At 31.0% G+C, this 18,943-nt stretch overlaps 1 protein-coding gene across 1 annotated transcript; it reads right to left on the reverse strand.

The window, feature by feature from the left end:
• Positions 1-1,306: 1,306 nt before the first annotated feature.
• LOC121120596 (uncharacterized) lies at positions 1,307-16,587 on the reverse strand. Its single transcript, XM_040715475.2, has 5 exons — positions 16,453-16,587; positions 3,350-3,414; positions 3,002-3,280; positions 2,011-2,892; positions 1,307-1,956 (listed from the first exon to the last, which is right to left on the reverse strand). The coding sequence occupies exons 3-5, from the start codon at positions 3,230-3,232 to the stop codon at positions 1,576-1,578; spliced, it is 1,494 nt and encodes a 497-aa protein (XP_040571409.1). The 5' UTR covers positions 3,233-3,280; positions 3,350-3,414; positions 16,453-16,587; the 3' UTR covers positions 1,307-1,575.
• Positions 16,588-18,943: the final 2,356 nt, after the last annotated feature.

The following is an 18,943-nucleotide window of genomic DNA, read 5'->3' on the forward strand; positions in this document are numbered from 1 at the left end:
TTAGTTTTAAGAACCGGCTCTACCAGGTTTTCCCTAGTTTATAGCAAATTTTAATAATTTCAATGTGTTGTAGGAAGCGTGCATCGTTTTTTTTATTAATGCCGTAGTTTGTACCTGTCAAATGTAAACAAATTAGAGCTTCAAAAGTGATATCTACCCAAATAGCAGAATATTCAAAATAACACTTCTTAGTGGAAAACCCTGTATTTAAGTCTGTTATTGGAGTTAGCACATAGTACATAGATAAATAAAACCTATTTATATAAGTAATTATATAAAGGTATTGATAATGTTAGAGGCTAAGCCTTCTAAAGGATGAAAGCTAGCAACGCCCTGCTATACACATACCATGGTTTTGTAACAGATTGCACGATCCCACAGTTACTAAAAAAATACTATCTATATAGTTTTCAGGAAGCCAAGAAATATTCTCCCAATACTGCATGAAAATTAGGTATGTAATACATACATAAAGTACACACTGAAAGTACGAGTATTTCATCGGATGTAAATTAATAAATAGGAGACAAATTTCTAGACTCAACTCAAAAATGACTAAATATCCTTAAACTAGCTTCTTTATATAATTAGGGATGGGATTTTCGTAGAGTGTGGGGAGAAGGCGGGGTGAGACTCGCTTTAGGATTTGAAAAAAGTAACGGAGTAAAGTAATTAGTCCGTTCCACAGAAGAAAAAATTATTGGATGGAACAAGAAGTGTTCAAGACTGGACAATTGACTTCATCTGTCAAGAGGGGTATGTTCTGCAATGGATCTTCAATGGTTGAAGTCAAATTTATTTATTTAATAATACTTCAATCTTTCATTTTAATAACTTCACCCCTCTTCCCAGCCAAATTTATTTAGCTAGCCTGACATTAGATTTTAGATATATTTTCAAACAGTTAATTGACACTCCTCTAGCTCCTCTGTGTTCTTCTTTCTTTAGAACCAAACTATACCGAATAGAACTCAAATCGAAAATTCCAGGCCAAATATTATTTTCCTTCAATGTTGGGAACAGATATTTCAAGATCAAGTATCTTCAGAATTTCTATCAAGTCGAAGGAATCTAGTGCAATTCAAGCCTTAAATCCGTCATCTCAAAGTGTAAATTAAGCCTCAAATCACTCGAGTTACAAGTAGCACGTCCGACCTGTGGTTTTTGAATCGAGTCTACTATTCTGAGTCTTGTCACACATCTCTGGTACAAAACAGGTCAAAAAAAATTGGGATTAGAAGCATCATTTCATAGTATCATAACGGAACTAAGAGTTTCAAGATATTATTTAATTGATAATTGACAAAGAATAGATAAGAATTTATTATGTTGGTGGAAAATTATGTCAGTAAACTTCAAAATTTATTAATGTTGTAAAAAATCAATAATAATATTGTGAACACGTATGAACGTCATTTAAATAAATTATTTTTATATCAAATCATGAACTATAGTTGGATATGAAAATTTATAGGTATAGTATGTATATGTGTCTAATATGTGGACCAGGTACGTACAGGAATATCTGTTGTAATAAATATAGTTTTATCGCATTCCATAAGATGGAAAAATCCTTTAGATACTAGCAAAAATCAAAATAAACATTGGAGCCATGAGCAAAAGAACTGTGTATACATATGTTCTCGGAACACATATACTTTCTGCCATTATGACTCGGTGGCATTGGGGAAGGGAGGACACAGCAGAGATGTCATCGCAATCATTGAATTCCTCGCTGTTTTTTGGGGGAGCCTCCAGGATTATTTGATCCTTGGACCAAAAGCGTAGAGGTAATTCACAATTGGTTTGGTTCATGTAGCTTTCCAAACGGTGTGTGTCAATGTCAAAGACTGTCTTTTTCATCTGAAAGGTAGCAAATAAATTATTGTCCTGAATTTCGTTCTCACTCGCGAATATAAAGTAGTAAAATCCGGATTGGGAAACCCTCAGTGTAACCTATAATTATATAATGGTACAGGTTATTATGAAATGATTGCATATTTTATTTACTTCAGTGGAAGCAGATTTAATAGACCCATTGATGTGGCATTCGATAGATGGAGTCAAAGGGACATTATGGAGTAGACCATTGCAATTTTGTAAAGCTTCTTCACTACTAGACCAAGAGGAAGCAAATTCCTCCATTGAGAGATCGACATTTCCATTTCGATTCTCCTGGTTGATTCTATCATTCTTGATCAATTCAAATATCCGACTCTCTTCTTCTTCCTCATCTTCTCGGTCTAATTCTTCACCTCCTCCAAAGTCATATTCTTCTCCAATATCTCTCTCTCTTCTATCTTCTAATGGTTCTAATGTCATATTATTATTCAGTGCATCTGCGATCCTTCGTAAAAGAATCTGTCTTTTCTGATGTGGAATACTTCTAAAAAGTGATAGATATTGATCCAATAACTTCCTTTCCGTCACATAATTGTCAGTTATCATAGAATCATTTCTTGTCCCATTAGAATCCGTGTAGGGCTTCGATATATTTTCTAGGATGTAGCCATGGGGATCCATGATGCTCATGTTTTGATTAGGCATCGCAGACGAAGGATCGAATTCAAACTCACTGGATTTTTCATCAACCTCTTCAAGAGAGTCTAGTTCTCCCAAATAATCACATCGTTTAGCATTTATCAAACTCTCAACAACAATAAAATTGGCCCCAGGATATCTTGCACAAACTTGTACTTTCACCTCTGATCCCTTGAGTAAATAAAATCCCCAGTATTCCTTGATGTCATCCTTCAACACCATTTGTCTCTTCATGGAGACTTTTTGTCTAAAGCGTTTGATTTGAGGGCGCTCCTTCAGGATATAAGCATTGAAACTTGAATTCATAGATATCTTTTGACTTTCGCACCAAAATGTAGAGACCATGCTCTCCTGAAAAAGAAGGAATTAAGGGATAGAATATCAGCATTGATAAATTAGCTATGTAGTTATAATTGTAAGTCAATCATAATTTTGTACATAATTGAAAGCAAGCACTCACTTGGTTCAAAAGCTTCATATCTGAGGGTGAGAGTGTGAGGAAATGGGGACGAAGAGCTTGAAACCTCATGTATATTGGAACAACAAGACATAGAACTGGTAAAAATATAGCAAGAAGGCAAAAAATACAAAGCCTTTTGGGTCCTTTTGTAGAAGAGGAATTCGAAGACCATTGCATCCTTTCCAGTTGATCAAATTTATCACTTTTTAAAACTTCACCCTGATGATTCATTATTATGTATATTAGTCTTCTTGTTGACTCCTTGATGTTCTAATTAGACTAAAATATACATATATTTATTTATACATTTCTGAAGACAAGTTTAACTCAAGACTCTCATGTTTATACTTATGTATGTATATAGTTGAATCCACTCCCCCTCTTTTTTGATGATATAAGTGTGTGGCTTGGACCTGTAAAAAGAATCTTTGTCATTTTTTTTTTGTAGCAAATATTAGTATAACTATTTTCGTTCATATAAAGATTATTAAATATATATACATCAATCTTTTTTTGGATAAGTACATAATAAAGACAATACAGTGATCACTCGATATAAGAATAGAATTTGTTTCACAACATTGCTCATATCTCGAGGGAAGATTTGCATGGTATATAATATCATAAACTCAATCCTCCAATATTTTTATAAATTACAGTAAAAAAACTATTAGAAGTAAAAGATTCTCTCTCATTTTGGAGATCTATATTATTTGATGAAGTATTTTAATAGATGATGGATGTTGATAAAAAATTTATTAAGGTCCCTTATAGGCATCAAAATAAGCATTTTTCTCACTTTTTCAACTTTCAACTTCAATTTAGATGGTGAGCAGACAAAATGTCGAAAGACATTCAAATGTACAAAAATCGGAATACAAAATATGTTTACATTTTTTTTTTATTTGTCAACTTCTACTCAACATTATGAATAACCGTAGCTCCGTTTTCTTTTATATTTGTATTTAAACAATAAAATAAGCTTCAGATATAAAGATGTACGTAAAATTGACAAAATTTCGTGCAAAAAGTAACTTAACTTTGATATCCTACCCTGAAAGATAAGATAAAAAAGCCAACCCTTTTTTTTGCACAGTGATACCCTTAAATATGTAGATTATTCTGCCAAAGTTTCATCTTCATTAGATATGGGATTTTTTAAAATTCTTGGTCATGTAGTTGTCAGTGAATTTTAGAATTTTTATGTTTTTTTAAATCGAAATTGAGGTTTTAAGATTTAAAAACTCCCATTTTGACCTTTTTTTAGTAATTCTCACACTTTAAAATAGTCAAGTGCCAAATCTCAAGAGGTAAGCTCTCTTGGATAGAAAAATATACAAGAAACAGTAGCGTCCGGGAAGAAACAATAAAACAATGCTAAAAAGGGACTGGGACGAGCAGCTATATCTCATAAACGACTATAAATTATTTCCTGAAATTCGGCACACTTGATTTACTCATGAATTTGAGGCTGTGTGCCAAAAGTTATCTAAATCTGAAAGGTGGGGCTACATTTTTTTGGTTGATTTGTCAAGCAATGAGTCCAGGGATAAATTACCCTTCAACATATTAAACTATTGTTTTAGTCTTGTCTGAGCATCTTTCTTAGATCAAAATGGATGTATTTTGAGTATCTTTTGGATTCGGGCTTGATTATTTTTATATTTATATTAAGATATAGTTGAGCCCAAAATTATACGTACTCTTTCAAGATTTGCCATATATATATATAGGAAATCTCTAACAATTGTTTTTAATTTTCTTTTAGTAATGTTTTTGATAATAGTTACTACTTATTGACTAAAAATATCAACTCCTTATTTAAAATATTTTTTAATGACTCTAAAATAAGTATCTATGGACCTCCAGAAATGTAAAAATAACAAACACATTTTCGGATTTTTTTATCATAGTGAGGTTATGAAAGATTAAGAGACTTCTATAAAGTACTCGAGAGATCAAGAATTTCCTTAAACTATATTCTGAGGTATAAAAGTGTGATAAGCCAATTTCTTACTTAAGTGATTTTCAACACTCAACATGACCGAGACCAAGGAGTACAGTGAGGACATACTCCAACTTGGAGTCAATTGCCATAATCAAAGTGACAGCTACAAAGACATTTCCATCCAGTTTTCCATTTCCAAATTTAAAAGAACTGTCCATGTTAAGAATCTTCCTGGACATGGTAGGAAGTCCAAACTAAACGAAACACAAGTGAGATATGCAGTCTCAGAGGGTGCCAAGAATTCAGCAACAACTCTCAAACCCATGAGGAGGAGTTGGAAGCAACATAAACTTTGGTTGGCCGATCAAATATGCAAGGGGTTTTGAATAAGAATGGGTTCCAGAGTTGTGTGACAAAAAGACTCCACTCCTCAAGAGTAGGCACCTAAAGGTTAGGCTGAAGCTGGCAAGGACCACAAAGATGATAAAATCAACTTCCGGCGAACTGTGCTGTGGTCATATGAGACAAAGGGGGAGTTGTTTGGCCACAACTAGCATCAGCCTATTTGTCAACTGAAGGGCCAAGCCTTCAACTCCAAAAACACTATTCCAACGTGAAAGTTCAAGAATTGTTCAATAGGCGAACAGTTAATATCATAGACTGGCCAACCCTAAATTCCGACCTTAACCCTATTGAGTATCTATGGACTACATTGAAGAAAAAAAAGTTTGGAAAAGACATCCAACAAATCTCGATGACCTTTGGAGATGCTGTCCAGAGAGTGGGACAAATTCGATTCCAGTGTTTGCCTCAATTTGGTAAGGATTTGTCCCAAGTGTATTCTACATTTGAAGAAAGCCAGAGTCCAATGTCACAATATACTAAGTCATTTTGCTCTTTAGGTATGAATATTTATGAAACGCCAAAATGATATTTTGTTCATTTACTTTGAAAAGTGAATAAATTATTAATTTTTTTATAGTTAAAAGTACTTTTTGATTGACTAGGCATATTCTAAATGAGTTTGTAGATCCAACATGAACATCTAATTATCTTTTATATCCATTTTTTACGAGGGTACGAATAGTTTTAGACTCATCTGTACACTTAATTATAAAATATACAATAATATATCAATCTAATAAAAATATGTTAGTAATCAACTCCATGGCCCTTCGGGCAAAGTGAGAAGAATTCTAATTTGAGAGTCACTGCTTTAAAGAGATTATCTTATATTGCAAATTATGTCCCAATATGAAGGATGCTTAAGGTATTAAATACAGAAGCTCAAATAACTTTATTAATATCACGGGGGTCCGCAGAATCATAAATATTTTGGTTTTTTGGAATTCTTTAACAAAAATACCAAAATTCATTGCTATTCACAGAAAATATATACTTATCCTCAAAAAATTATATAAAATTTCATTATTAAATTTCAAGTAAAAAGTAGAACTCCTTATTTGAAGGGGGTCACAGACAACCCCCTGTGGACGCTCTTTACCATAAATTGATATTTTTTGGGAGTTTCATTTATTTACATATTTCAGATTTTGTAATTCGACGTTTTGACTTCGTCTCGTTTTGTGCAAAAGTGATGGGGATACTCATATAGTAATCTCATAGTTACTTATAATTTCCTAATAGTGGGTTTCTATAAAATATATTTATATTACACAGGGTGTCCAACTCCCGTGTTCTGTGGTAGTGACGATTGAGTCACATCTATACTAAAAAAATAAACAATTTTACAAAATTGTTTATTCATATTATTTACTTATATAAATAGTTGTATGTATGATCAAAAATAAAACGTTATTTTCTCATTTGGAGTTCAATTCAGTTCTGGATTTTTTTTTTTTATTTTTTTTTGCTACACATACACAAGGTGTCTTTTGTTGTCCATTGAAATTTTCTATTAATGAAAAAAAAAGCCATTTTGTTAAAAAAGTTCAAAAAACTTTTGAACCATTGTTTATTCTTCAAAATTTAATTTTTTGTAAAAAAGAGATATCCATTATTAGAATTACAAAATCATGGTTTCTGTTTTATCAGAGTAGTATATAAAAAAAGTTTTATTCTTTTGATAAAATAATAGAGAAGTCAAAACAAAGAAGAGATGTTTTTTGAATATTTGATGATGTATTGTTTGAAAACTATGTAATATAACATTAGTATTATAACAACGACAAGATAATTGCAAAATATGCTTAAAAATTACTGTATCTACAAATACTTATATCTGTGGAATATATGGCCTACTATACTAAACAATTTGAATAATGTTTTGGAGAAGAGAAGCTTAACTGCCATGATGTTTTATTGGAATAGCTGCAACTTGTTAAAAGAGTAAGGAAATGAACACAAATCTCACTTCGTTTCTAAAAAAAAAACATAGGCAGGAATATATGGGAAGTTGATCTTCAATTCGACTTAAACGCTTCCAGAACTGTTCTAGATTGTATATTCTTCTATATTTTGATAAATGCATTCTCAACCATTTTTTATTCACATAATATTATTATACAAATGATCGCAGTAATAATGTTAAACATACCGACATACTTCAATTATGTATGAGTAATCTAAAAAATATATATTCTCTACAAGGTGCAGTGACGGGTCGAGTATGTAGTTTGGGAGCGCAATATAAGTCAATTAAAATGGGTACTCATCTTTTATTAATTTTTCTTGCTCACCAAATACAATTTTGAAGTTGAATATACATATAGTAGGATATATAGTAATAATTTAGTTATTTTGCTTCTACAGTTTCGAGTGATACTCGTTATTGTAATTTATGTTACGCAGATTAAATCAAAATTGGTTTAACTTATTTGAATTCTGGTGATAATCGTAATTCAACAATTTATATAATCAAGTGATCAATCTTTTACCATAGTCGGGTTATAGCCAATATATTTTGAGTATTTGTCATTCATATTCCTCTTATTCACGGTTTTGTTTTTGAGGGCTTGATCGATGTGGCCATGGATTACTCACCATTAACAACCGATAAATACTATTACTAAAAAAAAGACCTCCCTACCTTTTGTTGATTACAGCCTTACAATATGAATACATATTGACTAGTTATTAAATTATTGACTTTGATTAAGATATACCTTATTGTCTATTTTTGTAAGAAATAAATCATATCGAACTATTTTGTATAAAGTATATACAAAATTTATATATGTATTGGGTCGACTCGAACAATTATCGACACAGTTTCACTGGACTTGTATCGATGATTTTCAGATAGACTCAAATGGTAAATGGAGTCAAATATCCCATCTCTATAAATACACCATATCAGAGATCAGCTCATTTTTTTATTATTGGCTGTACTTATGTGAAAAAAAGGTTGAGTGTAGAGAAGAGGCCTACTTTCGAGTAATTGGCGAGGTCTGAGTAATATTTTGGTTTTTTTACACATGAGAAGTGTAGATAAGTTTTTTCGACACCTTTTGGTTAGTTCATATGACTTGAGTTTTCATATGCAATTTTTACTCGTGACACAACACTAATTAATATATTAAATAATATTATAATTTTTCCACTAGATTTTGTAAACAAACTATTAAAGACAGAGAACACTGAAATAAATGTGGACCGATATATTTTTTAGCATGGGCTTATTTTGACTCAAGTGCAAAATAATTTTTCATATTATTAAAGTAAATACAGTAAATTAAAACTTTAACAGCTCATAGACTCAATCCGTCCAGAAAAAAAAAGAGCAGATTCCATATTCAGTTCAGTGTTCCCTGTATAAGTAAACAAGACACATATTTCAATGTAAGCTAACATATCCTCCTTAGATTATTTACAGTACAACTTGAAAAAAATATAAAACGATACATTGTACACATTGAACTTTAATCTTCTAAAGTAATACTTCATGCAAATTACATAATCAAATTATCATGTTCACAGAGTTATAAAGCATTACATAGATCAGATATATGAAAAAAAATGGAAGATCCATAATAATTTGTTCGGGGATAGTTAGGTACAATCATATTGATGTGCTAAACAATCCAAGATGGTAATTTTTTTAAATTAATCATCTCAATAAATGTTGCAGATCATTTATTTATGTTCTTTGTCCTAAAATATAATGGTTCTCTATGATCCAGTCTTTGAATGTCAAAAATATATATATATATATATCAATTGCAAAAGAATGATCATTCATAATGAATGGATTTTATACATAATGCTTATGTCATGTCAAAGTGGGTGAGGGTGTAAGGGAGGAAAATATTTAGAAAGAGCATTTCCATGCAGATCAATTTTTAAATATTTTCAATTTCAATAGGAATATACTAGACGTTAGTTTAATTATATATAAATACATACCAAAGTTGTTTAACAGTCATATTTTATAAGCTCGGTATCAAAAATCAAGTCTTTGAGTCAATTTGAGTTGAAATCGAGTTACAAGTCATTCCACTTCAATGCAAAGTCAAATTTGGAGCCTTTAAACCTGAGTTTAAATCGAGTTGTCAGTATTTTCAAAGTTTCAATTCTGTGTTAAATCGGAAGTTTTATTTCAATGAGACTGAAGTGGAACTCATGCTCCTATTAATTATTATATAATCATTTGGATATCTGAACTCCTCCTACTTTAAATGTAACTTTACCAAATAATAATAATGTTATTTTAAATTTAATTTTATGTTTCATTCTACAAATGTTCTTTAACATCAAGGTATGTGGTAGTGACTTATAACCTCGTAGACGAACATTGATACAACAGTTTAACCTGATCTTTTCGTGATTTATGATATAGTCCGAATACTACAATAAGTATTTAGATAGTGCCACAAAGGAACATAATATTCGAATAAATTACCTATTGCGGAACAGAGAGTGAGTTCTTATGCCCCATCCACAGCTCGTTGAATAAAAATCTTGAGTCTATTCCTACTTAAGACCACTCTAATTCTTCGCCTACATCCAATATTAAATTTTATTTATTGTAGTTCTTTCAGTGTCAATCATTTACAAAAAACATATCCCTCATCTCTATCACAATTCAATTTATAATTCTTAGTTCGCGCTTAGTATGATATTTAGTCTGTATGAATTATTATAGGTCAATTTTTCAAGTTTTGGTTGAGCAACAGGCAAAGTATTGCCGTATGGATACTTCCTTATTGTTGTATCATTTTTCGTAGACTTTGTGGAGTATGATTTCATAGTTCTACTTTGCCTCTTTGCCCAATACTCCCCCAAAAATCTACCTAAATACTCAACAGAAAATAATACGGGCAATAAAGAAGGATCCATAGGGCATAGTTCTACTTTGTCCGTTAATCTACCAAAAAATCGACCTTATATGTCGATGTTGGATATTTCAAGCATCATTCCTAATTCCTTTATTACTTTTTAGTATTTTATGTCATTGAAAAAAGTGTAAGACGATCTTAGACTCTCAAAGATAATGTAAACCTATATTTTTGATATTTTTATCACAAATGCAAGTTTATTCTGCTATTATATTCCCATATTATAGTTCTTAGTAACTGTTAAGTAGTTATGTGAGATAAAAAAGATAAGTGAATTCGTAACTTCAACGCACTTCCGTTGAAAATATAAATATCAACGCAATTTCTAAACTTTGTGAGTCGGGAATCCTCCTTATATTTAAATTACTTGTCATCGACTTGGAATTATAAACTCGTGATTACCTTATTCTTCATACAAATAAATTATTAACCTACTAATTATTTTTTTAATAACATTTTTTTAGAGTGTGTTATAAGTTATTTTATAGAAAAAAATTCAAACTTTAACAAATAATACGATAGTTTTAATATTTATTGGACAAAATATAAACAATTGAGAAAGTTACAGTTATTATGATTATTTTGAAATAATTGAACGATTTTTAAATGTGTAATTATTGTGTTGGCATCTTTCTAATAGTAATAATTTGAAAAAAAAGGACATTTGTGGGCCTCGGGTGACAATTTTCTAACTTCGAGTCCGAGCCGAGTCTGAAATTGCAGTTTCCGAGCCGCAAGTAAGTGTCTTCATATGTTACTCCTAACTCAAAAGTTATAGCAATAGGAAAAATGTGGACGAGGAGTAGGGATATATTTACTTTCCTATTTCTCTGTCTGTATTTTCTGTCTTATAGACATATCCAATATTAATTCAGTAGATTTGGTTTATCTTTATATTATATTTATTAAGAACTACTAATTATCACTGATTAGCAAAATAATTTCCTTATCTTTTATTTATATTATGTCTTCATAGACTGTAAATATTGACATGGATGTGCAATGATAGTAAATAAGATCTGCAATTATCTGTTCACAAGACTTTTGAACAAAATGGAAGAGCTAAAAAGGGTTGAAGGAGTTGCATGTGTTCATATAAATATAAAAAATTTATTTGAAACAAAAAAACTTTGAATAACATACCAAATTATATCAAAAAAAAATTGAGAAGTCCAACTTTATTTGACCAAAAACCGCCAAATAAATATTTCGATAAGAAATTTACAAAAAACTTATTAACCACTAATTTTGCCAAAAAGTAGTTAAGATCACTTATTCCCAATGTAAATAGTAAAAAATTTTTTAGTACTTCCAAGAATATAAAAGTTATGGATAATAATGTAGTCACATAAAAAAATAACCCTCGATAATTGGTTCATTTTGCAAATAATGAAAACATTATTTAAGAAAATGTTTGAGAAATAGAAAAAACCCAAAAATGTTCAAATTAAAGTATACTATTTAATATTCAAAATGCATTGTTTTGTGGTATTTCTTCTTAAAAATAGAGAATTGACGATTGATGAAAAAAATTGAAAAATTATGAAAAAAATGACAAATATTTCAGTTAAACATCTACTTTTATGTTTCAAATTTATATGCAAATGAATTTCCAGATAAATTCCTACAAACTTTATAATTATTTAGGAATCCAATATACAAAAAAGTATAAAGAAGCTGATATTGTTTCATGATACCATAATGAACTATGTATGTGTAAATGTAGTTAAGCTCAATATACTATTATTCGTAGGATATATTTTAGTCACTGTTTTAATTTAATTTAAAAAATTGTATCCTTGAAGTATTGTTTTTTCAGAATTAGAATAAACATAAATGTATTGAAAAGCGTTGCTAAGTGAGAAATGAAATGGTGTTAACAACATATCCTTTAAAATAGAATAATACAATTAATTATAAATACACGTGCAACTAACAAGTTGCACGTGTATTATTTTTTTAAAGCTTAAATCTTGAACCTGGAAGACATCTAGTATATAACTTATAAATATACATCAGACAAAAAAAAACAAAAAACTATGCAATTTTTAAGAGGGTCATGAAATAATAATATTGCAAAAATAAAAACCTATAAAGACGTCGTAACATTATGTACGAGAAGAGAAGACGCAAAGAATGAAAAACAAAAATCTTCGATTTTTGTTAATACACGTATATGTTTACTCACTTCTGTCTAGAGTCTGAAGGAATTGGATATGGAGAAGACTGCTTAAAGTGACATTGAATGATTGAGTGATCAAGGCAGAGGAAGGGAGAGCTTCAGCTATGACAAAATAAGTGAGATGACTGGCGAGGCATGCAGTTTTATCAAAGTAATGACGTCGGTATGGTTATTGATAGAGTTATAAATTTGAAGGATTTTCTAAGGTATATTGTTTTTTTGTTTTTTTTGTAATTGGCAATCTGAGCAGTGCTTTTTATTCGCCCAAGCTATAATCATTTGTCTTTAGTTCTTGAGGAGATAATATCTAGGTATAAAGTATCTACTGGTACATGAGCTCATGACGGAGAGTAACACTGAAGATAAATGAGCGTCCTTGCTAGAAAGGAGTGGTATTTTTATGCATTTCATTCCTCTTATAGCTGTTCATAGCTAATTTAATAATATATCAGGACATCTAAGCTGATCGTCTCCAAAACATTCTTCAAATTGCCAGAGGTTACTATGTCAATTTTTGTTGTTTTTTACAAATCATATGAGCTTAGAATTTACAACTCTAGCTATAAAGTGCTTACACTGAGGTCATAGGTTGTTTTATAAACGGAAAGTGAGAAACTGTTGGAGGCATAATTATTAATAGAGTTTACTTCTCTGTTTCCTGAAAATTATTCTAATTTTGTCATCTTTGTCACTAGAAATGCAATAATACTACATACAGTGCACAAAGTAAAATTCTGGACTTCACTTTAAATCAATTTGGATTACTTTAGGGTGAATACTTGAAAATATTAGCTTGTATTATTAAAAGTAAGGACTATTTTGGTCAATACACAATATCCAAAAAAAAAAAAAAATCCAAAATCAACGGTTTTCAGTATAAAGGCGAAAAGGCAAAGGGTGTCTGATTTTTCTCCCCTGCCAAATGAGTGTCAAAGAGATTATGAAGGTCGTAGGGTACTCTCAGAGTCTTGTTTACAAGATTAAAAGCATGGTGGCATCAAGGCAGAGCCTTCACAGGGACTCTTGGCAGTAGTAGACAGCGGAAAATTCAAATGTTTTCACAGAGAACTTAGACACTGCGATCACCAGAAATACGATCAAGACAATGAAGCAGCATGCCAAAACTCTCGATGGCAATTATTGGACTGTGAGGAAGTATGTGAAGGATTTGGTAAAGGCATACACATTGGCAACTGTTTTCAACAGCAACCAAGAGAGGCCAGAAATTGTTGACTTGGTTACAACAGAATGAGCCAATAGTCCAACCCTCCTACCCAAACTGTACCCCGCCTAATATGCTATTTAAGACGTATTCGACAAGAGAGTGTGTGCTACCACTCACCAAACTTTATAAGACATCAAGGACTCAGTCGAGCAGCAGTGAACAACTGAACTTCAGGGGCGGCTGATCTTATGCCAATAAGGAAAAAAGGGAGAACCTCCAGCCACGGCTCTCCTTCGCTAACCATCCTCGACGACAGAGAAGTTTTCAAAGAAGTTTTAAATAGATATGTCAATCTAAGAAGACGTCCCAAATGCTTCCAAAGCATTCCAGTAAATTGGGATCTCCTCTCTGATTGAATAGAAAGGGGAACACCGAACTTCGAAATCCATCCCGAGAACAAGGTTTTAACCTTTGAGTTTGCTCCTTTATTACTTAGATGGAGGGATTCTATCCACCTCGTAGCTCTATCTAACACTGTTGGAAGGTGGGTATATCCCCTAGACGAGGGTAGAGATCCTACATGTACAACACCAAATCAGGGAGGGTCGCTTTGTAAAAGGTGCTGCCGCTTTGCATTTTTGACACACTATACAGCTCTCCGTCAATTTTCTTACATCCTTTCTAAGATAGGACTACGCATAAGACTTAGACACATCTCAAAGTATTTTTTGAATCCGGATGTGAAAGGGAGTAAGACATATCAGAAATTTGTTTACAGAGTTTCATTGAAGACACTATGGCTCTAAAATGCGGTCGCAAGCCAAAACCAATCTGGGTAGCTCGCCCGAATCTTTGTGTATTGAAGTGCCTTGTCTTAAAATCCAAGCTTCTCAGATCCGAAGAAGATTGTTCCTATATGACCAATTCTAAAAAAGGGAGGTGTTTGGCCTTTACGGAGCCCACGAGTCTTGAAAAGATATCGCCAACGAAGTTTGATTTCCCAGATTTGTGCACGATCTTACAATGGAACTCTGAAATAAATGCAAACGCTTTTGACACTTACTCTTCTCAAAAATTAATGAATAATAATAATAGGCTTCGAAAGTTTAAAAAAACAGCAACACTGTTTAGGTTTCAGCTACCTAAAGTTTCGTATTAGGTAATATTTTTTACAGCTCTATGTATATTTCATGACGTAAACTTAGAAGAAAAATAACCTACTTCTACCTACTTCTATCGAATGAATTTAAGTTGTAAAATAGTGAATTAATTAATTGAAAATGATAAAAAGAATTTTTTAAGGTGCGTTTTATAAAGAATTCCTTGAGAGGAGAAAGAAAAAATATCCTACGTATGTAAAGAACCACATTTGTTTTAGAAAATATATAGTACTACATATTTTATAAAGAGTCAATTAAAAATCAACTACTGATAGAACTGACAAAGAATATTAAAAAATATGTAAGCATACAATGGGGGGTCATTAAATTCAGATCCTCCAACAAGAACTCATGTATCTACCTATTTAATATATGTATACATATATATACGACTATATATAATTGTATATTGTAAGAGATGCGAAAAAGGTCGAAAAATTAATATTAGTCTTACTTTCTTAGTAGTCTTTTATTTTCATTCTAGCTAGAATTGAAGAAAATGAAAACGAAAAAAGAATAAGTTATAGCTAAAACATAGTTATATTACTCCAAAATTATACGTTCTAGCCACACATCTCTTACTTTAATTAAACTTTAAATATTTTGTCTACTGGAAAGAGGCTATGATAAAACTTCAACAGCTGAAACGACGTAGTTAACATAAAATACATATAAGGACCGATCCTAGGAGGGACAAAATTGATCAGGACCGGACAGATAAAATTAAAATATTTAAGTTTTTATATAATTAATAAACATACATTAATTAGTAGACAAGGAGCACTATATTTATAGTTGGACAATGAAATGAAAAATAATAAATTCGAGACTTTTTGTAGTTGCAACCTCCCTATATCATTGCTAGATACGGAGTGGGATTCATGTCTATTCCAACAATTCTTTAAATATTTGAATAGAAAGAAATGATTGAAACATACCCACTCGCAGTTTAATGAGAATCGACTCCAGGTTGTGAGTACAAACTACGAGGCCTCTGCTCCACTAAATTATTGGTCCAATTAATCAAAGGATTGCAATAATATAGATTTTGTGAGTAGGATTTCAGATATACATAGTTAAAGAACTAAATATTTTTTATTAATCTTTGAGTAATTCAACTCATTAATAATCTGATATAATTTAATAAAAAAAATATTTCTTAATGACATACATAGTAGAAACAATTTTATGAACTGTTGTACTAGTCACAAGGAAAATAGACTAAGAATTATTAAAGAATAGTTAAAAACCTTTGTCTACTTATATGGATCATTTTCTAACTCCGTACATTTTGTTATATATTATTTGTACAATGAGCCTAGGGGTGTAATTATGATTTTTAAACTGGGAGATATTTTAGAGACTAAATAAAATCTGAGGGGAATGTTGGTATGCATATTTTCCAATTATGAACCAACATTGTTGGCTTACATAGGGTCTACACAACTTATTCTGAGAAAAGTAAAACTTGAGTTGATCAATGGTATTTGTGCTTATGCAATGAATAATAAAGCACACAAGAAGAGCATCATGATCACAATTAGTTGTTAATGTCTTATTATGGGATTATGATTTGTTAGATTATAACTAGCTACTCTCAAAACAAAGTATTAAACTTTTAATCCTTGACAAAATTCGTAAAAAATAATACAAAAATGGGTATATTGGATTTGATAGATTGAAAAATAAAGGCTCTTACCATTAACGGCCAAATTTTACTATTTTTTTTTTTTTAGTAAATCAGTAACTTCTTTGAAGTATATGTCAATTCTGTTTTCTTTACTTCACTTTGTTTATTCTGACCTAATAAGCGTTATCTTCGATATTGTCTGTTTTGTAGGGTATTCCTTTCTCTTCAAATCTAAGCTTTCCTTCTGACAGCACATATACACAATACTATGTACATATGTTGAGCGGAGTATTAGGAAGACAAATTAAGGACATCTTTCATAATGACACAACATATTTTTTATTTAAAAAATTTCCCTTGTTTGTGTATTTAAAATATTTCACTATTTTGAGTTATCGTGGGATTTGTAATAGTGAGTCCCATGGTTTAGTCTCGACTCATATGCCTCAATCTTTAATCATCCCTTGACTCTATTTTTAAATATGTGACGACTAAATACAAAGCATCCTTAAATCTAAGATCCACAAATGAAATAAGTAAAATATATAATATAGTTCAAGATCTAGGCCTTTGTATTATAGTTAACATGAAGTGTGTCATGGGGATACGAAATATACGTGTAACTTGTACTTCAGGGCGGTTACAGGATTACATATATCAAAATTCGAAAATTTAAGTTTTTCGAAAAAAAAAAATCAAAAATTACACAAAAATTTTTTTTTTTTTAAATAACAGTAATTAAACTTTTTTGAAAAAAAAAATTCAAAAATTACAAAAAATTTATTTTTTTTCAAAAAATAATAGAAACTATTTTTGTAAAAAAAAAAAAATTGCATTTTGGCGAAAATATTTCAAAAACCCATAGCGATTTACAGATCATTAAATTTTTAGGATTACAATTTCAAAAGTGAAAATTTCAAATATTAAATTTTTTTTTAAATTTCAAATTTCATTTTTTTGGAAAAAAATTTCAAGTATTAAATTTTTTGCTCTGCTGTATAATTTGCCCAAATGAGGAAGAAATCTATAATAAAAATCAGAAATTAATTAGAGGGGCTACAGTCGCCTCACTACTTTTTATTAGCTAAAAGGTTTAAGAGACATTGAAGAGATATTGTTAAAGGGGTTATTTAATATTATATATAGTACTATTTCGGTCCTAGGTCTGGTTTCCTAATAAGTCTTCCCCCCTTCCGCCATTTTTTTTTTTTTTTATCGTTCCGATCTTGTTTACTATTCAATGGTCTTAAAGACCGATACATCGGTCTTTCAGTACAACGTTCCTAGATATATTGTAATATTTTCAGTAAAAGAAACTAAGAACTAAGAAAATAATTAATCATAGGTAGAACGTGTAATACTACGTTTTAATCACACAACTCCTATTTTTAACTTCAGGTATCTTGTTTTTTTGAAAGAGGTTATGAATTATGATAAAACTTCAACAACTCAAATGACGTAGTTAGTAGTAACTACGTTACTTCAGGTATTGTAGTTTCCATAAAAGACTGTTAAGAACCAGGCCTGGAATTAAGAAATTTTATTTGGACCGAACTGATATGTCTGATCCACTCTTTTTGAAGAAAAGAAATCCTACTTTTTTCTCTCTAAATATTATCCAACACTACTTGTATATAACATTTAGAGGGAAGTAAAGCTTGTTTTAATGCTTTGGATAGAAGGCAAGCACTAGCAAGGGGGTGAGAGTGACATTACGATTGAAGGGATGTCTTTTGTAGGAAGTCAATAGCAGAGGTGGAAAGAAAAGAAAGATTAACAAAAGTAAAGAAGTCTCTATACATGGACAGCCGACTAAGAAACGTGCGCTCCAATGTATGGGGGATGGAGTATATTGATATATATAAATAAACTAAATTTCTTCTGTCTCGCTATATAAATTGTGAAATAATTTATAGTACACATTAGTTTTCATCAATAAAGCTAATTTTATCGGTATCTTATACATAATTCGATAAATTTCACGAATGAGAGTAGGACAATAACAGATGATTCATGAATAAAAATAGTATAATGCTGTACAGTAATTATTAGAATGGAAACCTATGCCCACAACTTTATACTGAATTTTATTTACACTTGACAATCTTCTTGATTCGAGATGGGAAGCCTTGCCTTCAGACGAGGGCCTCTTTTAGTTCTCCTGTCCGAAGTTATCATTGGGTTGAAAAACCAAGTTCTTGCCCATCACATTACGAGACTTGGGAAATCTTGCAAATAATGCTTTCCCATTTGTGACCTTGTTCACACTCTGTGTCAAACATTACTTCAATTGCATTTTCTGAGCTATACTGGACTTTGTCAAATAATGTAGCTACAAAAGAAGCTCTTGGGTTCGGTGTGTTGAAAAGGCAGTCTTTTTCTTCTTGTTTGCTGGTGATGAAGCTCAACAGAGATTGAACTTAGAGACAGATGAAGATGATGTAAATGAACTAGTTCATTTAATCAACTGGTTCCTCTTCAAAGTCTACTAAGAGCCTAATATCAGTATTAACTAGAGAGTTACCAACAACCAGAAATTATCTACATGACGCGGATTTGT

The sequence above is a fragment of the Lepeophtheirus salmonis genome, chromosome 1 (assembly GCF_016086655.4).
Source record: "Lepeophtheirus salmonis chromosome 1, UVic_Lsal_1.4, whole genome shotgun sequence".
Classification (NCBI taxonomy): Eukaryota; Metazoa; Arthropoda; class Copepoda; order Siphonostomatoida; family Caligidae; genus Lepeophtheirus; species Lepeophtheirus salmonis.

Excerpts from the sequence above, each read along its gene's own strand:
- LOC121120596 (XM_040715475.2), bottom strand. The coding sequence starts at position 3,232 with ATGAATCATCAGGGTGAAGTTTTAAAAAGTGATAAATTTGATCAACTG. Across the intron at positions 2,893-3,001 it reads ATATGAAGCTTTTGAACCAA|GAGAGCATGGTCTCTACATT; the intron begins GTGAGTGCTTGC and ends CTTCTTTTTCAG. Across the intron at positions 1,957-2,010 it reads TTAAATCTGCTTCCACTGAA|GTTACACTGAGGGTTTCCCA; the intron begins GTAAATAAAATA and ends ATATAATTATAG.